Source organism: Myotis davidii, unplaced genomic scaffold, assembly GCF_000327345.1.
Source record: "Myotis davidii unplaced genomic scaffold, ASM32734v1 scaffold64, whole genome shotgun sequence".
In the NCBI taxonomy this organism is placed as follows: Eukaryota; Metazoa; Chordata; class Mammalia; order Chiroptera; family Vespertilionidae; genus Myotis; species Myotis davidii.
In genome coordinates, this window is record NW_006296226.1 from 2,180,059 (window position 1) to 2,203,993 (window position 23,935).

Below are 23,935 nucleotides of genomic sequence, written 5' to 3' on the forward strand. Positions count from 1 at the left end.
TCCCAGCCTCCCCACTGCGCCTCCCCTCCCTGCGCGTGTCTCCGCGGACGCAGAGGTGGCCCCTCCGGACCTGCTCCTCAGACCGCGGTCCTCAGCTCAGCAGCTCAGCATCCCCAGGTGGTGAGCGTCACTAACCGCGCCGCGCTGCAGGCTGGGGAGTCAGGGTCTGCATTTCACCGGGGTCCCCCAGAGACCCCGAGTGCCCGCGCAGGTTTAAGAAGTGCTCCCCTGAAGGTTTACCTGGGACACACCTGGTCAGAACTGCTGCCTCCCCCCCGCCCCCCCGCCTTGTTCAGACACCTTTTGGTTTATAAAGGGTGTCCCAACATGCACGCAAGAAGTAATTTTGATAGAAAACACAGGTTTATAATTAAAAATTGTAAATTTTTTATTGATCCATAAAGTATACAGTATAGGGTTATGTATGGAATAGCACATCGGGTATGCTGGCACATACGCAAAGCCGTGGTCTTCATTGGTCTTCATTGTCCCTGCTCCTGGGCCATAATTGGTACTTGGTAATGCTTATCAAATTGAAGGGATTGAAATCAAAGGGCAACAGATATTAGAATCTGATGCAATAAACCGAGTAAAATTAGGCTTTTATTTTTTTGTTGTTGCTAATGCTCACACAAAATTCAAATCTTGCGTGAATTTTGGGACACCCTTTATAAAGCACTGCCTGTACCCATGATATCTTGGCATCATCCCAGGAGTAAGTTGAAATAGCAAGATCCCCACGCTAGGTGAACTGAGGTAGGTACTCAGAGCCACGGGACACCAGAGCCAGCTCCTTGGGCTGGATGCACCTGCTTCCCCTCCAGAGGTTTGGGGTGTGTAACCGGCAGAGGCTGCTGGGGCCTTTGCATAACCCGCCCCCTTCAAAGCGAGGCAGCCGATGTGCTCTGGTTCCCCGCAGCAAGCTTTGTACCAGGCCTGATGGCCGCGCTGAATGCTCAGCTCTCTCAAATCCCTTCCTGCCGCTTGCCATCCATTCCCTTTGGTTGTTTACTCAGCTGTCCCTGTATTCACACCAAGCACTTAACTGCGTGCCAGGTCCCGGAGTTCACCTCTAATGGTGGTTTTGGAGTGATAACATATTCAAACCAAGCTGTCTTCCGTTAGAAAACACTGACACAGTTCTTTTTATGCTGGTACTGCAGAGTCAGCATTTTTGCCTGCTTTTTCTTTTTTTTTTCTGTTATATTTTCTTGCATAAACAAATAAAATAATGATGGAGACAGAAAAGCACAGAGAGGTTCCAAATGCAGGCCCAGATGTCAGCTTGTGTGGAGTGGTGATAGTGACCTCCATGATGACGAGGGAGTTTAAATCAGATGAAATAGGTAAGAATGAATAGGGTTCCAGGCTACCAGTGGCATGAATGAACACATAAGGTTGTGAAATACAAACATTCACAAAGAAACTAGTGACTGCAGGGGAGGCGGGAGAGAGCACTGGTGTGGAAATAGTGAAAAGTGCAGTGAGACTCAGAGGTCAAGTGTTTGCTCTTGGGTATCAGCTGACATTGTCGGGGGATGTTCAGTTAGAGCTTAAACCTGTTTATCCTGAAGGGTGAATCAGGTATAATTCATGAAACCCTTTGGCTTCGCGAGGTCTCCCAACAGACCAGCTGTTGCAAGAAGTCAGATTTATTGCTTGAAAAAGGTAAGATGAACTACAACTATTTAACAATCAAAACAAAGAGACTCGCCCCCCAAAACGGCTTTGTAATGTATAAAATTCTAAAATACAAAAAAGGCAATCAATTGAAAAATCTATAAACATGTAATGCTAAAACAAAAAACAAAAAAACAAAACACAGAACACCAAAACCCTACTTCTTAAAAATTGAAATTCCTTTCTTTTCTTCTCCTGTTCACCAGGGAAGGTATAATCAGTTTTAAATTGATCAACATTTAGAAAAAGACCCACAACAAACCCAAAACAAACACATTTCTGATTTCAGTGTTGATTCTCTGGTTTGGGAACCTGAGCTTGCTATCTATTGCTGTTTTATTCCCCTTTTTTCTCTTTTGTTCACATTTTCTGGGAGGAAACTTTCCCTGAATATTCTGAGACCACTGGCTGAGCAAGAGCCAGCTACTCACACAAGGACCTAGAGATGAGCCTGAGCTTAATTTCACTTTTAGAAGAAACCACCTTTATTTTTATTTTCTCTTCTCATCAGAGCCACTTCACTAAAACAACTTTTTTCTCCCGTTATAAAAATTCCCCCAAATCAGTGCTGCATCTCAGTATCTGACCTGTAATGGATGTGCCCATGCTCTGTCTAGTAATAAATGTGATTTTCTTCCATTTTTGATGGCTTAAGGAGTAAGCCTGGCAGCTTCTCCAAAGTTAAACAAAAGTTGCCATGTGACCAAACTATTCCAATCTCAGCTATACACCCAAGAGAACGGAAAACATATGTTCACCCAAAAACTTGTACACAAATGTCTGTATTATTCATAATAGCCAAAAAGTGGTGGCAACCCAAATGTCTGTCAACTGATAAATGGATAAACAAAGGTGTAATATTCATACAATGGCATAACACTCAGCCATAAAAAGGAATGAAGTACTGAGCCATGCTACTACACAGATAAACCTGGAAAAAATTGTGGTCAGTGAAAGAAGCCAGACACAAGGGACCACATATTGTGTGATTCCATGGATACGAAGTGTTCAGAATAGGCAAATCCTTAGGCAGAAATTAGGAACAGAGAGTAAATCAGTGGTTGCTAGGGGATGGGAGACAGGTTGTGACTCTAGACATGGAGTTTCTTTTTTGTATTGATGGAAATGTTCTGGATTTAGTGGTGATGTTGGCACAACGTTGCAAATATACTAAAAACCACTGAATTCGGACACTTTAAAATGGTAATGGAATGTCGAAATTTTTTTTAAAAAATAGTGATCTTTGAGATGGTGAAAGAAAGGTAAAGATATTAGAACATTCCTGTGCTATTTGGGGAATATGAAATTTGGGGTGCATTCAGGTGGGATCTTTTGAATGCTCCAAGACCTAGTTTTAAAATTCTTCAAACCTAAGAAAGATGCTCCTACACAGTCTACAGTCCACATACCCTGTGGGCCGCCAGCTTCCCAGGCCCCTGGCACTCACCCCCATGCCCGTCAGGAGTCAGTGGCCCACATTCTGGAGGCCGGGAGTGATTATGTCAGCAAGCTGACTTCCTCACCCTGGGCATAACGTGTGTGTTGCTGATTTCCCCACCCTGGACATAACATGTATGTTGTGTGACCACATGGTAATGTATAAAATTTGTGACCATATGTTGTGTGACCATAAAGTCACAACCATTGCTTTGGTTTTAAGTATTTAAAACAGATGAAGTGACTGTACCAATTCACATTTACCCCTGTGAATCCACCCAAGCCAATGTCTTCTGCTCAGCTCCCAATGCCAAGCACCCGTCGTACATTTACGTAGGCAAATAACCAGGACAACTGCTGAAACAATGGAATCCTCTTGATTTTACTGATTAGAGTTGAGCTGCCAAAGGTACTGGGTTTTCATACACAGTAGTAGCCAACGAGTTTGTGACCAGACTTCTGAGACATCTGTGACATCCACCTTCTGAAACATCTGTGAACCCAGGGGGAGGCGGGGAGGAAGAAGCAGGAGACTCAGAGGCTCCTGAAAACAGCGGCCGGAAAGCCCATGCATCCCTCCGCAGCAGAAGAGCCAACCTGACACCATGTGACACTGGGGTTCCTGGCCTCCGCAAGAGAACTTCCTGTTTTACCCGGGAGGTTCCCATCAGAGAGCAGGAGGTGAAGAGCAGAAGACTCAGAAAGCTAACAGGTTAGGTGCTGGATTGGCAAGAGCTGACGAGCCCAGACACAGAGAGCTCCCCATATTGTACAGAAACACATTTGGCATCATCGTGTGCACGAGATAAAGAACGGCGAAAGCTGTTTTAAAGGTACAGCCAGGGGTCGTGTAGAACAGGGATTAAAAGGTCCCAAATACCCCAATTGCCCCAGATGGCGTCACCAGCAGAGCAGACAGCAGTAGAAGCCATCAATGAGATGAGCACAACAGCCTGTGAAAGGCAAAGCCAAGCCCCACACATTCTGATAGCTTCTAATGACATTACTGCACCACGCCAAGTCCAAAAGGGGCTCATGTTTACAATGATGACCATGACTCATCGAGAAAAGGTGAAATACTCTCCGGTATACTCTGTTTACTAAGGCAGGGAAGTGTGTAATACAGCTTAGAAAGATTTCCCTCAAAAAATATTAATATTTTAAAGATTCAGCACTTCAGGGGTTAATCCTCTGTGATCTGAATATTTGCTTACATGCCCCCTTTTACAACAATGTTAGTAAATGAGGCATTGCTCTTTTTAAATAATCATTAGTATCAAATTATTGGCACCATTCAGTTTTAAGTACAGGGACAGGAGAGCAAACTATACAACACAACATAAAAATACAGTTCTGATACAAATATATGAGATCAGTTCCACTTAACAAGCAGTCTTAAGAAATGGATGGACATTTTACACACAAGGAAATATAGCTAGTAAATCATCACATGGAAAAGTGCTCGGCCTTGCTAGCAATTAATGAAATAAAACAACCTTTCAGGGACAACTGTACACACCTATTAAACAAGCAAAAATAAATTAAAATGGCAAAACCCAATACTGGCAGAGCTATTGGTAAATAGAAATGCTTATACATTGCTGGTGGCATCATAAATTGTAGGAGTTCAAGCATTCAGAGGGGATTGAAGGGGTTGACCTTTACGGTCCTTCCAATCCAAAGATTGGATCTTTCTAGAAAGCAATCTGGCAATAAAGTAAGAGTTATACAATACTTCATGCTCTTTGACCTCACAATCCCTCTTTGGAGATATTCCCAGGGGGGAGAATCCAAAGGAAGGGTAATTTTTTTTACAAAGACATTCATAGCAGCACTATTTATAAGAGTGAAAACTTGGATATAACTCAAATATCTAATAACGGGGAGCAGTGAGGTTAACCATGTTATAAGGATATAAAGACATTTAAATGGGTGAGAGCAGGATCTGTATTGAAAAGAGAAGTTCTGTGTTAGGCGGAGAAGTACAACCAAAGAGTGTGTACACACCGATCATACCACTGTAAAAAAGGTGTGCATATTCATTGAGAAAGCTTGGGAAACAATTTGGAGGGCTAGTTTGTGGCTAGGGGGTTCCTTTATTCCTGCAAAGTTGTTCAAGTGCATAATAAAAATTTAAAAACACATTTCTGGAAACTTACAAAAAGAGAGCAGAGTTTCTTCTGGTCAAGGTTCTAGCAACAGGATAGGAATTGATCAACTTTAGAAATAATTCTCCTTTATGGAACACCCCCAGTGAATCCTGATATTGAATCACCTTAATCTTGTAAGGATTTTTAGAATTTAAGCTATAATTTCCTACTTTGGGTTGAATCATAAATTCTGTGTATCCCAAATAATATCGTATTTAACAAAGTCACAAGTGAAATTATGTTTCAGATTAAGCTGAAGTACCTCGAGTCCTGGTGATTGCAACTTTCCTTTTTAGTTCACCTACTCGTGTCTGAATAAAAATGAATGTTAAAGACTTTAAAAGATCTGTGTATTTACCAGTGTAAATGAAAAACCAGCAATAAAGAATTATTCTCTCGTTAAAAATGACTCTTTAGCAAACAGTCAAAGCTTGGTGTAAGTTTCAATCATACAAAATCACATGATTGAGATTGATAGCAAAGGATTCTGCGCCTTAGTAACCCCTGTGGTTATCAACGAATACACACAGGTACTTCTGAAAAGGGATCCCCATCTTTCCATTTTTTTTTCCGCCAAGACTTACAAATCCTGTCTCCACTACATTGAGTAGAAGAAAAACTCTAATACTCAGGAGACATTAAATAACTTTCCCAGTAAAAGTCAAGCCAGATGTTGGCTTCAACTAACCATGGGGACCTGGGCAGGCAGAGCACACATTTGCATGTTGTGCTAGAGTGAGCACACAAAGCCCGAAGAAGGAAAATGACAGAAGGCACCATGCCGTCCTCCAGGCAGCGAGGGGAGAAGTCACAGTTCGGTCATCAACAGTCTTTTCATCATTTTCTCTCTCTCCAGTTCCTGCCGGAGCGTCTCTGCACTGAAAAAGAGAGTAGGTGACAAAACAGTAAGATAAAGCCTCAAAAAATCACAAGAGCAGACTTGCTGAAGTTGCCGCCAGATTTGTTCTTGGTCGTAGTTCTTGACTTTCTCTGTCAGCCTCCTTCAGGGCCCCCTACATTTGCTAGCACGACAATGACCTGAAATTGTCTGGCTACCGATTGGCTTCCCCCTCCAGACTGAGAGTTCCTCAGGGGACAGACTGTGTATACGTCATTCGCCTCTGAACCCCCAGAGCCTAGCACAGGCGCTGGTGCACAGCAGCCTCTCAGGAATGGTCTTTTGAGTGACTGAGGCTAGATGTCCAGGGGATAGGTTTCTTTAAATCAAGGTTTCAATTGGTCTCGTATGCACTTTCTCCTACAATTCCCTCCTGTGTTTTAATAAGTAAAAATGAACTAAAATTGGCTGCTTTAAGAGATTGCTTCTAACTTCCTTGCCCTCAGGCCCAGTTGCCTATCTATGGAATCTGTCTCCACTGTACACACACACACACACACACACGCTCATTTAATGCCTGTCTCCTCTTCCCCAACACTAAATTGTAAACTTTGTAAAGGTTGGACTTTTACCTACTTTGTTCACTGTACATCCCTAGCACCTCAAGTACCAGCCTTTGAAGGCATGTCAATAAACGCAGAAAAAAATGAATGAAAGAATGAATGACTGGGTTGTAGATGTCACAAACACAGTGACCCTAAGGCCTGTGCCTGGTTTCCCTGACCCACCTGGCTGCCAGAGAAACAGGCTTCCGAGTGGTGTAGATGGTCTGCACTGTGGAGATGGTCTCTGTCAAAGGCCTCAGGGTCACGGCTGGGATCAGCGGGGAAGACTGGCCAGGGCAGCACTGTAATTTACTATCTCTAAAGTCTGCCTGGAGAGGAAATAGGAACGAGGAAAGCCATCTTAGTCTAGGTTTCCCTGCACTCTATCAGCTGCTCCCTAAGCCATACCATGCAATTCCTGTTACTTTTTGATAACAGCTAAACTCAATTGTCATTTATTAAATGATTTTACTTTGTGCCAGGCACTATGCGAAGTACTTGACACACATTGCCTTCTTACAATGCTGTAAGGTGGAGATCAAATTTCATCACATCTTAGACCCCATCATTGGAAGATGCACCATTTTTCCATGTGCCACCAACGAGAAAGAAAAATGTGACCAATCAAACTTTGTCCCCCCCCCCCACCCATTGTAATGACTTTTTTATTTCAGAGATGTTAAATAGTGAAAAAAAATGTGCATCTTAGAACTGATTTTATGGAAAAGGAAAGTGAGGCTTCAGAGAGGTCAGGAATCTTCCCAAGGTCACACAGGGTGTGTTAAGAACCAGTATTTAGAACCAGGGTGAGCTGGCTCCATAACTGGCATCTTTCACCTCCATAGCAATGGTTCCAAAGTATGGTGCCCAGACTGGCAGCATCAGTGTTATCTTGAAACTTGGTAAAAATGCAAATTCTCAGGCCCTACCAAAGACCTCTGGAACCAGAATATCTGGGGAAGTCCAGCAATCCGTGTTTTCACAAGGCCTCTAGATAATTCTGAAACCAGGGAACGTTTGAAAACTACTAGTCTAGAGAATACTGCCTCATTTGGAGAAAATAACTGGTTGTTTTTGTTTGCCTTGAAAGGCATGATATGCTTATTACTTTTATATAGAAAACTTAGGAGACATATAAAAGCAAATAAATGAAGAAATTCCATAATTCTTTACTGTTGTCAGTATACGTCCTCATTGTATTTTTTCTGTGCATGCTTTTTGCTTGTTTTATATCCTTTAGATAATGCCAGCTGCATATCTTATAACTTGATTTTTCACACTATTTCCTGGCTTTCTAAAGAAGAGGCATTGACCATCAAATGAGCACTACATTTAGATAGAAGATAACTTATCCCTTTTAGGAAAACATGAAAAGTCTCTAAAAATATTAAGGATAGCTATTGTTCTATAAGGATATATTTGGCTTGAGCAATGGGGAGAGGCTTATCTTTGAGAGGTCATGAGAGGCTATTGCTGAAAAATACAAGCCCCTTTTTGTTTTACACCTGCCTCCAGAGGGAAAACTGACCTGGCCTGGAACGGAGCAATGCCAAAGAACTGGCCATGAAGAAGGGAGCATCAGACATTTTCCAGCATGTAGTGTTTGCCACAAAGAGCTTGCACAAATGTTGGGCTGTAGTCATCATATGTGTGGTCCACCAGATAATTCTGGCTTATCACTTTCCAGGCCCCTGGTAGGGCTGCTCTTCCCCACCCTCTTTAAGTTAGGCATGGCCTCCAGGCCAGTGTGGCTGAATAGTTGAGCATAGACCAATGAACCAGGAGGTCATGGTTTGATTCCTTTTAGGGCACATGCCTGGGTTTTGGGCTCAATCCCCAGTAGGGAGTGTGCCAGAGGCAGCTGATCAGTGTTTCTCTCTCATCATTGATGTTTCCATCTCTTTCTCTTTCTCCCTTCCTCTCTGAAATCAATATATATATATTTAAAGTTAGGCATGGCCATATGCTTTTCTTTGGCCAAGGAAATGTGAGTTGAGGCGCCATATTTTGTTTCCTTTGAAAGATTTAAGAGCCAGTGTGCAATTTATTGCCTCTTTTTTCCCTTCTGCCACTGTGACTAGCAATGTTCTAGGTGGCAGCTGCTCCATTAGCCTGGGTCCCAGAAAGAGGATGACACCCTCAGCCCATCCATGACGGACATACAGCATGAGCAGGAAATTCAGTTTGTCATTTTCAAGCATGACTTAGCCCATCCTGATACAGGAGCTGGAGTAAAAAGTTGTTTTGTTGTTTTAGTGATCTAGGTGGAGGTTGAGCTTTTAATGTCACTTTTGATACTCTCTTGGAAAAGGGGGAAATATGGCACAAAGGCAATGGTGGGTGAAAGTGCTAGCATGAATCAAGGCAGTGGCACCAAACTATATTAGCAGCCATTATATTCTTCAATGCCATGCACTCCACGTAGAAAGAAAAAAAGCTAGCTTCACTTAAGAATGACCTTGGGGAGCAGCAAAATTTACTAATATTATTAAATCTCAACCCTGAGTGCTCATCTTTTTAATATTTGTTAAATGAAGCATGTTTTTGCCCCTTGAGTGTTTATTCCTTCCTCCCCTTCCTCTTCTCATGCCCCACTCCCTTGCTCTCTGCATTTTAGTTCTTCTTGCTTTCATTTCAGTCCCTTGAACATGGGATGATCCCTTTTGCCACGCGTTCATGCTGTTCCCTCTGCCTCCTCCAGCTGCCTTCAAGCCAATCTTGCCCAGTTCTTAAAAGTCCCAGCGTGGTTTCTGACATTGGTTTCCTGCTCTGTCTTGGCCCCCAGCTTTTCAGGAAGAGCTTCCCTGGGTGTCTCACGGCATTGCCAAGGCTGGGCAGAAGGCCAGAGTGCCCATTATGGCCAGCTGAGGGAAGAGGAGCCAGAGTTTCCAGCTGGGGAACTGTACCTAGCAAAACTGCAGGGGTAGGATGAACGTTGGAGTAATAATATTTAACAGCCTGGCCCAGCCCCTGTGTCTCTCTCCTCTCGTTCTTAAAAGGCAGGTGCTGGCAACAGCTCATGATCCTAGAAATGGATGTTCTGGGAGCCTGTTTTTGCCTTTGCCTGGACTGTGTACACCTTCCCTCTCCATGTGACTCAAACCACCTCAAGTAGTGACCATCATCCAGCCCATGAGACTGCACTTGGAGCTACCCCAAGGTCACTACACCCACCTCACAGATCTTCCAGAGGGGCCAGAAACCATTTGGAAGGAGGCTCAGGAATCACTTGGTTCTAGGAATTACCTAGATCTGATCCCTGGGAGGAGAGGGTGAGAGCAAAAGAGGCGGGACCCTGGGCTCCCCATTTGTGCTCTGGACAGCCGCCCATAATATAGTGAGCTCCTGTAGGCATGTTCATTTAAAGAAAAGAACTGAGCAACTGAAAAGAAACTTGGAAATTATCAGACCCTCTCATTCTGCAGATGAGGAAACTACAACACTTAAATGTTAAAAAGCATTTTAACCGTTTGCAGCGAGTAGAAGTTGCCCAGCAACACAGAGAGAGGTGATGGCTGGAAGCCAGTTGTCACAACTACTGGCTCTTGTTAATTATACCACCTGCCTCTCCAGCCTTGAGAAACAACAATCACACTTGACATTTGTGGGATGGTCTGTGGCCAGTAAAGTATTTTCAAGTTCTTCATCCCTTTTGATTCTAGCCACAACCGGATACAGAGAGGATATTCTTATTACTGGGTCTGCTTTAAATAAGAGGAGACTGGTGTTCAGAGTGGCCAAGTGACGTATCTAAAATCACACTATTATCAAGATGCAGATCCAACTCAAAAGAATAAAAAACCGGGACTCAAACAAAATACCATGTCTATGCATGTTCATAGCATCATGATTTACAATAGCCAAAAGGTGGAAACAACCCCAATACCCATCAATGAATAAAAGGATCAATAAATTGCAGCACGTACGCACAATGGCATATTGTTCCTCCATAAACAGAAATGAAATAATGACACGTGCTACAATGTGCACGAGCCTCAAAAACATACTGAGTGAAAGAAACCAGACACAAAAGGTCATATGATTCCTTTGATATGAAATATCCAAACTAGGAAATTCCATAGAGAAGGTATGCAGATTGGTGGCTACGAGGGGCCAGAGGGAGGCAGGAAATGGGGAGTGGCTGTTTAGTGGGTATGAGGTTTCCTCTGGGGGTGATAAAAATGTTTTGGAACTAGATAATGGTGGCAGTTGCATGGTTCTAAATGTACTTTCACTGAGTTGTCACTTTAAAATGGTTAATTTTAGCCCAGCCGGTGTGGCTAAGTGGTTGGTCACTGGTTTGATTCCCCACCAGGATACATGCCCGGGTTGCAGGCTCCATCCCCCGTAAGGGGCATGCAGGAGGCAGCCTATTGATAAGGTTTCTCTCTTATCAATGTTTCTCTCTCCCTCCCTTCCTCTCCCTCTAAAAATTAATAAAAACATATTTTTAAAATGGTTAATTTTATGTTTGTGATCAGATCAAGTATGCCCTCACCCTCTCCTCCTCCCATAGATCGGATCTAGGAAATTCCTAACTAAAAGATGGAACCCCCCCCCCAGACCCTAGCTCCTTCCGAAGTCAGAGTTGACAGTGATCAAAGGAAGCTGTTGGCACAGCATGCCACGTGGGGACAATGCCTTTGAGTGCAGACGGGTTCTCTGGATTAAGCTACTTACGGTAAACTGCGGCCCCGCAATGAAAGGCTCAGGAAACGAGGTCACTGGATCAACCGGGAATGTTTTTATCTTCAAAAAAGAGAGAAAACAAGTGTTACTTTCAGATTAGAAAACAATGTTTTGCCACCTTTGGCGGTGTGCTTTTTAAATCGAACTGAAGGACTCGAGGGCACACACGCAGAGCCTTCATTGCTTGTGCAGGGAAACACACAGCGGCCCCGCAGGAGTGTGGCCAGTGGTTTTTATCTGTGCCCCTTGTTGTAGTCTCGTGTTTGGGGGACACCCCAGGCTCACCTCACCCTGGAACCCCCTTTCACTGGGGTCTGCTGGGGCCTCCCAGGCAGGCTGGGCCCTATCCCTGGCCTGACCCACTGACCAGGTGCACATGAGGCAGGCCGGGGCTGCCTGGGTGGCTGCAGGGAAAGGACTAGAGAGAAGCGGAGAGGCCACAGTTTGGGACACAGTCTATCAGGGTGGGCAGAGGAGTGACTTACCCAAGATCACACATTAGTCCAGAGCAGGACCAATTAGGCCAGAAAGCACTCCCTATCTGCTCACATTAGTTGTTGAACTCCCTGTACACTGTGGGCCACAGAGGAACCCGCATAAGCCTGTGAGAATCCTGCCACCGTGGCCTTTAGCAACAGAAGGCATGGAGATCAAAAGGGCCCAGTTCCAGGGGTGGCTGCAGCACAGGGCTGGTCTGAGAGAGGCGGGTGCGCCATCTGATCAGGCAGTGGTGGGTGGCCAGAAAGAGCCTTTGCTTGCATTCTTTGTCTGGTCATTACGTCTTTGGCCTCCTGGATCCTTGGGGCATGGGGGGAGCTGCCCTAGAGAACTGCCCGCATGCCCAGGGGCCGGGTGGCTCTGGCACTAGCTTTGTCTTGCAGCCCCAGGGCACAGAAGCTGCCTGCACACCTGCTGGGGATGCACACTCTGCCCCCCCACACACACCCCCCAGAGAGTTGCAGCCGAGACACCTGCCCATTGGAAGCAGCCTTTGTGTCCCTCAGGGTCTTGCCTATGGAACCTGGGACAGTTCCTTGGTGTCCTTGAGTCACTTTAATGGGGAATAAAGTAGGAACGAGCAAGTTCACATCAACCAGACCCAAATTTGCTGAGGTTTCTGAATGGGTGGGATAGGTCTCAATCTAAGTGATCTGGGAATGATAATGTCCTTGCAATAGTCAGAGAGAGGTCCAGTCCAAGTCTGCTCCCCTCCCCCAACTTCTCTTCCGCCTCTTTAAACATCTCCAAATTCCCAGCATGGACCCCACGCTTTGCCTTAAGACTCAGGTGCCAACTCAGGCTGCTGGTGGCGGCTGCCTGCAGCCCAGCAAGACTGGGACTGGGGCCAGTGCCATGTGGTGCATGCTCCTTGTGCGACCTAGTGGCTCCACGTGGTGTTCTGAGACCAATAGCCAAATGAAAGGTAACGTACAGGTGAGACTCTCAGACCAGCATGGAGTAGAAAGGGAGAAAGGTTGATTATTGCTATGAAAGGAATGCGAATGTTGGCAACTCCAAAGAATTATGTTGTACCTGCTCTAAATAAGAAAACATATATTCCAGCAGCTGTGCTTCGTGGCCAAGCATAGTCTCCTGACGGTACTGTCACTTGGACCTAGCAGGGTCTCACCTGAGAAAATAAATGCCTGATGCCAGAGCCTACGTGTGTTCCCTGGGAAAGTGACACACTGGGAACCAAACCCGCGCCTGCGGTAGAGAGCCGGTGAGGTAAATGTGGACCACTCACCTAGGGGCATATAAACGGTCACAGAGAATGTGGTAACAAGGACAAGGTAGAAAGAACACAACCTTAAGTGAGAAACAGAAGATGGCATGGGTATGCTTTAACTCTGTAAAAATATGAATACGTATTAGCAGGAAACATGAAAAATGGGAAAAAAAAAACAACCCACGTGCTAGGCTGGGGTTATAAGTGATTCCTTTCAAGTCATTATGTAATACTCATGTTATCTTGATAAGTAGCAAGAAAGACACGTTTTAAAAAGCTTTTATTTTCAGTAGAAATGCAACTAAGAATTTCCTCTCTGGGAAAAGCATCTGTGTTCATCAAAGCTCTAGAATAACAAGCTTCCTGGTTCTGGAGACCTGGTTCTAGCGACGAAGGGCCAGGACCGCAGCCCTGTGTCCCAGTGTGACCAGAGCCAGCTGGTCTCCAAACTCTGCATCCATCATGAGGCCAGAGCACCTGTCAGCCGGCCTCCTCGGGGGGGTCTGAGGCTCCTGCACACCCCTGTAGCCGCCGCCTGGTGGCTCCTGCCTGCCTCGCCTCTCCTGGCCAGGCCCCTCTCCCTGCTGGGTACCTACCAGCCTCGTTTTGATTGGAGGGTGCATGCAAACTCCAGTTGTCTCTTCCTTCATGGGGAGAGAGAGTGGAGGAGAGCAGCGAGAGTGGGCACAGTGGGGGGCGCTGGCGGGCTCTGCCTGCTCACAAGGAGAGGAGAGAAGGGGAGGAGGAGGTGGTGAGAGATGGGGAGGAGGAAGAGGAGATAAGGGAGGGGGAAGGAGAGAAAGATAGCACAGTGCAAGACGGATCTGTCAACTCCTGCTCTCAAGCCAGCCTCACCCGCAGCCTACTTCTAGCCTCTGGCCAACTGGAGCCTAGTCCCTCCCACCGCCCTCCTCTCTCCGCCTTCTCTCCTCTCTGGCCCGCCTCTGTCTCCTCCACCATCTGAGCAGAACTCCACCTCAAAACCCCAACCCGGTGAGGGTGGGTAGGGGCCGTCTCCTGTGCCAACTGCACGGGACTGGCAGTGTCCTCCTGGCACGCTGTTGAGGATTCTGAAGCATTGCCCAGGCCAAGCCAGAAAGCTGTGAGTGATATCGGCATGGGGGCACTAGGAGGGGTGGCCACACACATGGGAGCGACCACCTTCCATGCCTGGTGGTCTCCTCCCCTCTGCTAAACAAGGGTCCACCTTATGGCGAATCGGTGAGCAGATGCCCAGCAGAGCGCCCCAGGGAAGAGATACGTCAGCGGCGAGTAGGAACACAGCGTTTAGGGCTGAACCTGTCATCTCTCTCTATCTGTGCAGAAAACATACTGGCCTTCCCCCCTCCCACACCCATGGACCCAGGCCTTGGCAGCTTGTATGGGCACTGGGGTACCCTGCTGCTTAGCTGGAAGATGCCAAGCATTGTGAGAAAATGCCACGTCACTTGGGATACCAGGTTCCCCGCCCCAGCCCTAAATGTTGCCATGCACCCGGCAGAGGTCCAGCAGCGTGTACTGGTGAAATGAGGATGGTGAAGAGAGAATGCTCTGATGTCAGGGGCGGGGACCGCTGACGGGGTTCGCTGACGGGGTTCGCTTGGGTTTCAGGGGGGGACCATTCACTCCAGAGAATAAACATGGGCATCTTGTCACTCCAGAGTCTCCTTACGTAGTTGGTCTGATCCTGCCACAGTGAATACACTACAGCCGTTGGGTAAGCCTCATTGAAAGCTGGTCAAGAAAACTGCAGGCTTCTCTCCTGTCTCCACACGCACCTAACTTTGTCCTCTACCATGTGCAGCCCAGGATGGTTTCCGGGGGCTTTTACAACCATTATCTCACGGTGGCCTTCACGGCAGCCATGTTGTACTCTTCAAATCTGGGATGTGCAGAAATGGCATTTGCAAAGTCTAAATCCACGGGTCTAAGACCCCTTCCTGATGGTTCTAAAGTGAGTCCATATGAGTCACCTGCAGTTAAGTTTAATCCACCTGCATGAAGCTGGCTCCCGTCTGCCCTCAGGCTCGGTCCCCACCCCTGTCCCAGGCATCAAAGCCCCAGCCAGAACCACTACACCAGGGACCCCAGGCCGCGGGGCCCTTGCCTTTACAGGTACCAGCAGGCTCAATGTGTGCTCTTTGAAGAAAATAACAATTGGCCTAAATGACCAAGAATCATGGACGCCCTGCCTAGGAGCCAACATGGGTACAGCCCGCCAGTGTTTGAACTGAAGGTTATCATCGTGACTTAAGGCTTTGCCCAGCGTTGGACTGTTTATGCTCAAGAAATGTTGATCCCAAAAGCACCTCTGACCTTTCTAAACCGGCATCTGAGTGGACAAAAGAACATTCCTGCGGCTCCCGCATGCTTGACTCTAGGAACTGAGATAACATGTAACAGGACACTCTTCTGAAAGGCCGTTCTATTTTCTCGGCCTGGTATTTCCTTTGCTCCTTGGGCCTTGCCCACATTCGGGCAGCTAGATTCTACTTGGCTTCTGCGTTTCAAAATCTGACTCTTTGGGAAAGATTTCAGCCTGGACAAATGACGATGCAAATGCATGAGGTTTCATCATCCAGATAAGGAAAGAGATTGCCCGTCTGAGGACAGAGGAGAAAGTCAGAAGGGAAGGGAGGAGGGCTGGACATTAGGGAGCACTGAGTAAAGGGGCCTGTGCCCCCATCCGTGGGCTGAGGCTGGGGAATGGAGATTAAAGCCAGAGAGGACCCGTGTCCCTCTGCTCAGGGGGAGCCAGGAGGTGGCAGGTCCCAGAGCAGCAGGGCTGTGTGGTGTGTCCAGCAGATTGGGATGCACACCCCAGCAGGACAGTGATTGGCGTTCCACTCTCTGCCTGAGGAAAGCAGAGGGCCCCGATGTGTGGGCAAGTGATGACATCACAAACTAGATGACGCCCTCCCTCTCTCCATGCCCTGGAGAACACAGGGGGACTGAAGAGGTACCCCGATTTGACTTGGGGTGAAGCTTTAGGCCTCATGATAGAATGAGGCTCAAAATAAAAACCAAATTATGAGACAAATGGAAACTCAGTCATTCTGTGCCTAGCACAGCCTTCCTCTGGCTAGACCCGCCTCCTCCCTGACCAATCATCCCTGACCCGGAGGAGGCCTGGGTTGTGACCGGCTCTGCTTTGCAGTTGGGTGAGTGGTTTATGAAATAACGGGGATCAGGGAGGGACAAACCCCAAAGAGAAAGCATCCATCCTCCTTCCAACCTCCCTCATTCTCTTAACACCAGCATCTTCTGCGCACTGCTCACACTCACACCCCTGCAGAGAAGAGCAGATGGAGAGTGGGTGCTGTCTTCGCTCTCTGCCTTCTCTCCCCTCCCACCCCACCCCACCTCTTCCCTCTCAGGCAGAAACTGATCCGGTTATGAAGTCTGTGGTGCCGATTCGGGGACTGGGCAGACAACGAGCTGCAGAGGTGGTGGGACTTCGATTGCTAAATTGAGCTACACCATCAAGGAGTTGGGAATGAGAGAAGAAGAGGTTTGGGGAAAGGAGGGGAAAATGCTGCAAGAGCGAAGCTGGAAAGAATGTTTTTGTGAAGAGCTTGGGGGTGAAAGTCCTTGCAGGTGGGCAGGGGGCAAGAGAGGTAAGAGGGCAGCAAAGAGACGCAAGAAGTGTCACCAGGTGGGAGTTTAACCTTGAATTTTTTTGGAGATCCCAGTCAAAGGTTGAACCTTCTGATTATGCCTGGCTGTTTGGACTATGCTTCTTTGGAAACCGCCCTGCACAGACTGGCTCATGAGGGCGGACAGTTACCAGGGTTGGACCGGGTCTGATAGTGTCTCGGGAGACGAAGGCAAGATAATCTGTCCCCCTCACCTCTCCAGCTCCCGGTCTGTGCAGCTCTGTGCTCCCTTCTTTCCTCCGTTCTCCAAGCAACCAGGGCCATGATGTGGCTTTAGGGGTCTCATTCAGCCCCAGACCTTAAGCCCCATCTCTCCTCTGCTGTCCCGAGTCACAGACAACATGGTCCCCCATCACCCTGATCATGAGGGCAGAGAGGGCTGCTGCTTGCGTTACTGTGACACCGGGAGGAGCAGATGGAGGGCAGAGGACCAGACAGGGAGAAGCAGGCTGCCAGAGTCCCTCTCCCTCTCAGGAACCCTTAGGTACTCACGGAAGACAGGACTCTAGAGCAAGTGAGGGCAAAGCCAATGATGCCGAGGAAAGCCCAAATGGGTGGGCTCCCGCCAAAATACCAGCCCTCCGGCTGCCTGCTGTGTGAACGTGCACTCACGCCTCAAATCCACGCAAGCAAGACAAAGGATGCTTCACCCTGAGAGCACATATTCACCGCAAACTTCATATGAAGTGGGCAGCCCGGTCTCGGTGCAGGACAAGGATCTCAGCCGTCCTGGGCCCGGGCAGTACAGCACCCTGGCCCGGGTTCAGAGCTAAGAGCCCCCAGAGATGCAGCCGGGTGTCCTGGGGAGAAGGAATGAGCTCCCTGCTGCTGGAGGGGTACAGATAGAGGCTGGACAGACACTTGTTAGGCATTTGCATCTCATATCATGGAACCTCTGGGTCGCTGCCTGACGCTGCTTCCTTTCTAACCTCAGTCTTATAGTCAAAGAAAAGATGGGCAATGCAATTTACAAGCTGGATCCATAACATGGTCTTAATTGAATCCCATGACTCCTATCAAAGCTATGATATATTGAGATATATATATATATTACAAACTAATCCTAGTTCTCAGAAATGTCAGGCCTTTTTAATAAATACTCAGTATTCTGTTCATGGTGTGTCCTCTGCATAGAACGCTTGGGTCTACTTTCTCCATGTGGCAAACTCCTACTCACACTTGGAAACCCTGGTCCCGTGAAGCCTAGGAACTTTGCTTTCTCCCCTTTGCTTCCATGGCCTTTCAGACTGTACCTCAGGGCTTCTCTGGTCCTTTGGGGGATGCTGCCCTCCAGCTAGGCGGGAGGTCCTCAGCTTGCCACCGAGGCCCGCCAGGATGTAACGGGTGTCCTCATGGGGTACTGCTGGAGCACCGGGCCCAGTCACCTAACCTGCTGCCCTTTGCTCCAGGCCCTTTGGCAAACTTTCCCCTTCTGGCGAGTGCTTTAAACACAGCCCTTCTCCCAGGCTCTTCTCCCAGGCGGCAAGTTCCCTAAAGAAGACGCCGGATGCAGCCCAGTCTGATGCGAAGAGAGCCGGTCTGGCGAGTGCTTTAAACACAGCCTTTCTCCCAGGCGGCAAGTTCCCTAAAGAAGACGCCGGATGCAGCCCAGTCTGATGCGAAGAGCACCGGAGGAGGAGTCAGGATACTTGGGTTTCCGTGCCGTCTCAGTCCCTGTGTGATTACCCCACGCTGGGACTCAGTTTCCCCAACTGTGTAAAGGGATGACGAAGGCTCCTGTTTCTGAGTTACCCTCTCTTGGCAATTTTTCTAACAAAAAGACCCGGAATAACTTGGTCCCATTCACTTGCACACGGGGAATAACTCGGAAGGTTCCTAGAACCGCCCGTTCTCAGCAGTTTATCCAAAGCTGCCGACTCGAAGCCCTGAGATGGCACCCATCTCCAGGTGGGAGGTAAAACTGTATAAATCACAGGGGATTCCTTGGGCCAGCTGAGGCAGGACTGGTGATCATTCCTAAAGCCTGGACAGCATCGTGCCCCATTTGAAAACCTTCCAGAAATCCCTCCTATCCACCGAATCCTCCTCAGTGAGCCACACCCGAATGACTCCCCCTTCTGGCTTCTCCCTGTGCACCTTGTACCTGGCGCCCCTGTCCACCTGGGCCCTTTATCAACCTGCCTCCCCTCCAACCTCTGGCTGCCCTGTCCACTCCGAGCCTCCACATGGCCGGGAGCACAGTGCGTTCTCAGGAGACGGTTTCTAATTTGCCTCATATTTTGACTCACTTTCCAAATTTGTGGACCGTGACTGATGCTCAAGTAAACCCGGATATTACACTGAGGCAAAGATACATCCAAGTTTGCCTGTGTCCTCCAATAATATCAGTAGTAATATCTTACATGTAGTTATGGTGCTTTGCATTCTTGAAAATTTCTCTCTCTCTTTATTTCCCTCTCCCTCCCCTTCTCTCTCCATCCTTCTTACACCTGTAGGGCAGACAGTGCAAACGATGACATTCTTATCTGACAGATGAGGCAGCGGCTAGCCAATGGCAAGGCTCTTAAGGAGGGAGCAGAGATTGGAGCCAGGCCCAGCCTGCAGGACCCTTGTTCCTCGCTCTCCGGCCTGCACGAGTCCCACACGAGGGCCGCCCTCCCGAAGGGGAGACCTGTACGCAGCGGATGGAGGATGGCAGGGAGGCACGAGGGGCCTGGAAAGCCAGGCGAGGAGTGAGCAGGTGCTTCAGACCAGCGCATGTTGTTTAAGCGACAGGGGATGCCCCATGGGTGGGCATGCAGGGCGCAGCCCAGGAAGCCAGGAAGCCAAGCCCCAAGCACCAAGGAGCCCCAATGCTGGGGGAGCAGCAGGCAGATGGGGGCGGGACCCCGGCGGCCATCTTCAGAGGAGAGGGAGCATGGCCCTCTGGCACTCCCTCGCAGACTCTGGGCGGGACCCGTGGCGCCTGCATCCTCAAGGAAAGCTGACCCCCAGGCCTCCAGGCTGAGAGCGGCACCAGGAAGAGCCTTCCCCACAGCGATGCCCACCTCTGTCCATCTGTCCCTCTGCCCAGGTGTCTCTACAGCCTGTGGCTTTTCTGGTTCTAGCGAAAGGGGAGGTTTACCAGAGGAGTGGCTTCTGTGAAATCCATCAGGAGGTCGCCGGGCTCCAAGGTAAAGGCACCTCCTCGGTCAGAGGGGCTCTACGGAGGCGACAGAAACATCTCAGTTAGTGACAGTGCGGGACTGACAGCGGAGTTTCACCGGCAACACAGAGGTCCCCGCTGCTCTCCTCCCCATCTCATACCGACCTCGTGATCAAGCCAACCCCCACCCCAACTCTTGCTCGACAGTGAACAAAACGTTAGGACCAAACCCTGATTTCTTCCTGAAACCTTGATGAGTAGGAGCAGGTGCAGGCTGGAGAACGGCCTTTGATTTTGAAGCTGCGATGTTTCTGAAAGGCTCTGAGTGCTCTTTGACTGGCATTTGGGGGGCGGGGGGCGGGCTGTATACAGACAGAGCAAAGACCCCATCCTGGACCCAGCGGGCCACGGCCTCAGGAGCTGAATTCATCTGCACCATAATGAGGAAGATCCTTACAGTGCGAGAGGGGTAGCTCTGACCATCATGTTCGTTTCTGGAGAAAACCTTTTTTTCCTCTTGTCCTGGGGTCTCAGCAGCGTGGGGGACCTTGAGGCCCTTTGTGGGAGGTTAGGGGGTGGGATAATAAGCCCCATCAACTTGGCACAAGCAGGACCCTCAGGTCAGAGACCGCCAGAAGAGGGAGCCTGTGGCCTCTGCGAGGATGTTGCCCCCATCCCCATGGAACTCCTTCTGTTTGGCAAATGTTTTCACTTGGTTTCAACCAGGGTGTGGGATACACCATAGGCGCCTGCGCCCACCCTTTTGGCAACGAGGCACAGGGGACTCCGCACAGCAGAGGAGAACCCCAGTGCAGATGCCAGGAGGTGAGCTACAGAAAAGCAGGAGCTGTGGTCCGGGGGGTCCCTGGCTGAGGGGTCCAGCTAGGCCTCTGGAGGAAGGCAAAAGCACCCCAGCGATCCTGGGCAGGGACCCAGTGAGAGACGCGTTGGTCACACAGGATGTGGGCCTGGACCTTGGGACCTAGATGTTACCAGGAGTCGTGACCTCGACGCTGCGGAGGCCCTCAGCACCCGGCTTGCACTTTAACCTCCACTGGAGCCGCAGCTAGCCCAGGAGCTGGGCAGGGTGGCCGAGGTGAGTCCCATTTTCAGGAGGCTCGGAGAAACCAGGGCTGCAGAGTGACAGCTCATTTCGAGCAGCCGTAGTCTGGGGCTCTGGCCTTGCCTTCAGGCCCCCGCCCTGTGCACACACCGCTCCTCAGAGGGGCCCACGGGCCAACCCCCTCTGGCCCAGCATCTGCTTGCGGAGCAATAGGTTCGACCGCACTTGGACCAGAGGCTGAAGTGACCACAGCTGGGGGTCACTCCAAGGGAACGGAGAGAAAGGTTGTGCGAGGCCTTTGTCACGGCCCATTCGCATCGCTGGCAATTCCCTGACATTTCAAACCATCGAACAGAAAACCATTTCCCACGGGGGCACTGTTTGCACAGGCTCCGACATAAGGCTTGCGATGGGGACACGTCTACATGTTACTCCTCCCAATTTCCGCTGTGGGAGGAAAGCCCATTTCTTGCGTTCTATCTTTCCAATGAATAGTCTGTGTAGCGATGATATTCTGAATTCAAAATTGCCTTCAAAAATCTCTTATTGAGTTTCCCTTACAGTACGGTGCGTGTGGTTTTATCGTATACTACTTGTCTCTCACAGCCTGTCTTTTGGGGACAGTTATAGAAAAAAACACAAACATGCTTTGGTGGTGAGATTGTTTTACAAGTGCAGAGCTTTTACAAGCGTTGGTGATGCACACTGAAATGCACACGGATGCCGCACACTTCATTCCTACCGAATCCCCAGCAAGAGCGGCTTCTTTCCCCCCGTACCTACCCCCTTTACCAGAGGCCCTGCTTATAGGACCCAGTACACTGACATTATTGCCAAAGCTAATCTGGACTGGATTTTCTGTCACTTGCGGAGGCATTCAAATAAGTTTTTTAAGGAAAGAGTATACAGCACACTTCATCCCTACCGAATCCCCAGCAAGAGTGGCTTCTTTCCCCCGTACCTTGGCCCCTGGGGACAGCGGGCTCTTGCCTTCTGAATTCTGAGGCGAGCTGACTTTGTGGACCTTGGGGGACGCCAGTGGTGCCGAGACCTGTGTGGCGGCGGCGGCCGTGGTGGTGGTGGTGGTGGTGGTGGTCACGCCGACTGCCTCGGCCAGCTCTGGAGGGAGGTCGTCTTCATCACTGCGGTTGCTAAAAGCACATGAAGCTCTGCTCATTACAATAAGAAGCAGGCTGTGGGAGGAGAGGAAGGGCGGGCAGGGGGTTGAGGAGGCCAGGGTGGGGGTAGGGGGGGTCCCCTACACAGAGGTCCCCTCTACCAGAGGCCCTGCTTATAGGACCCAGTGCACTGACATTTTTGCCAAAGCTAATCTGGGCTGGATTTTCTGTCACTTGCCGAGGGATTCAAATAAGTTTTTTAAGGAAAGAGTATACATAACATAATATTATTTTATCTATTTGTAAGTGTACAATGCAGTGGCAGAAATACATTCACAATGCTGTGTAATCATCACCACTATCGATGCCCAAAACTTTTTCATCAGCCCCAGCAGTAACGGTACCCAACTGCTTTCTCCCCTGGTAGCGCCTGTTCTGCTTCCTGGCCGGATGACGTTGACCTAGGGACCTCGTCACCATGAGGGTGGGGAAGTCCAAGTGCCAGCTGAGCTCATCCCCAGGTCGGATCATCCCGGCACAGGACCGGAGCAGCAGCACCCATCCCCGTTCTTTTCTTTTCTTTTTTTTTAAATATATTTTAAATAAACACAAGGCCCCAAACGCCTAATGCCAATCAGGCTGCTCCCCGAGCAGTAAATGGCTAACTCAGAGGGCCAGGGATAATCCAAACAAACCCTGCCCACTCCAAATGAACCACTGGTCCCTGACAAGCCCCAGGGGGACCTCTGGGCCCTTGGAAGATCCTGCCTCATCAGAGCGTCTTTGTACCTGACATCTGAAGCCAAGCCAGGCAGTGCCTGCTCTCAATGTGATTTATGGCGAATGCCTGTGTTTGTATGAATGCCTGGGGTTGGGGATCACACTGTATCGATTTGACACCCCCGGGGGGGGGGGCCTGGAGACTGGGTAGCTAAGGTCAGTCACATGAGTGACCCTGAATACAAACGCTGGATGCCAAATCTGGAGCGAGCTCTGGTTGGCGGCACTTCACGTGTGTGTCACACGCTGTTGCTGGGAGACTTCAGCACCGCCCAGGGGGCTCCTCTGGAGAGGACGCCTGGCAGCTTGAGCCTGGACTTGCTGGACTCCACTCTATGCACCTTTTCCCTTTGATATTTCACTCTGCATCCTCTCACTCTAATCGACCCTCGCTTTGAGGAGAACAGCTTTTCTGGATTCTGTGACTCCTCCAGCGAGTCATCAAAGGTGACAGTAGTCTTGGGGACCCTGACAGACTTCGCCTAAGGCTCTCCATGTGGCACTTCCGGAGCCACCCAGCCATAAGGTTGTGTTTTAGAAATGATGGCTGATCCTGGCCGGTGTGTCTCAGTGGTTGAGCATCCACCCATGAACCAGGAGGTCACCGATTCCATTCCTGGTCAGGGCATATACCCAGGTTGTAGGCTCAGTCCCCCCAACCCCTGGTGGGGGGCGTGCAGGAGGCAGCATTCTCTTTCATCAATGTTTCTATTTCTCTATTCCACTCCCTTCCTCTCTCTCTAAAATAAAATAAAATTCTTTTTAAAAAGAAAGAAATGATGGCTGAGCGAAAGAGGGTAGATACAAGACCCATGACCAGTGGGCACCAATGTGATGACCAGAGGGCACCAGTGTGGCCCGTGTAGGGTCCCGCATGATGGTCTCATCAGAGCAGAGGGCCTTGTGGGAAACATGGCCGAGGGACATGGCTGCGGTGTGGGTGAGACAGACTGAGGAGGGCTCTGGGGATCTGAGGTCGTTCTGTGAATGGAGAAGCCTCAAGAGGAGGACTTGGGACTTACTACAAAAAAGGGAGGGCAGGTAGGGTTTGAACAACTAAGTAGGAAACTTAATGACACCATGA

The 23,935-nt window shown here is 49.1% G+C and overlaps 1 protein-coding gene across 1 annotated transcript in view; it reads right to left on the reverse strand.

Moving 5' to 3' along the window:
- Nucleotides 1-3,475: 3,475 nt before the first annotated feature.
- The window catches only part of EPB41L4B (erythrocyte membrane protein band 4.1 like 4B), a gene marked incomplete at its 5' end in the record, with an annotated part of 134,811 nt that continues 114,351 nt past the window's right edge, over nucleotides 3,476-23,935 (reverse strand). The window contains 6 exons of the mRNA XM_006771221.1: nucleotides 3,476-6,145; nucleotides 6,894-7,039; nucleotides 11,391-11,459; nucleotides 13,725-13,841; nucleotides 19,870-19,947; nucleotides 21,915-22,095. Of these exons, the coding sequence (XP_006771284.1) occupies nucleotides 6,076-6,145; nucleotides 6,894-7,039; nucleotides 11,391-11,459; nucleotides 13,725-13,841; nucleotides 19,870-19,947; nucleotides 21,915-22,095 (661 nt within the window). The remainder of the gene's footprint in view (nucleotides 6,146-6,893; nucleotides 7,040-11,390; nucleotides 11,460-13,724; nucleotides 13,842-19,869; nucleotides 19,948-21,914; nucleotides 22,096-23,935) is intronic.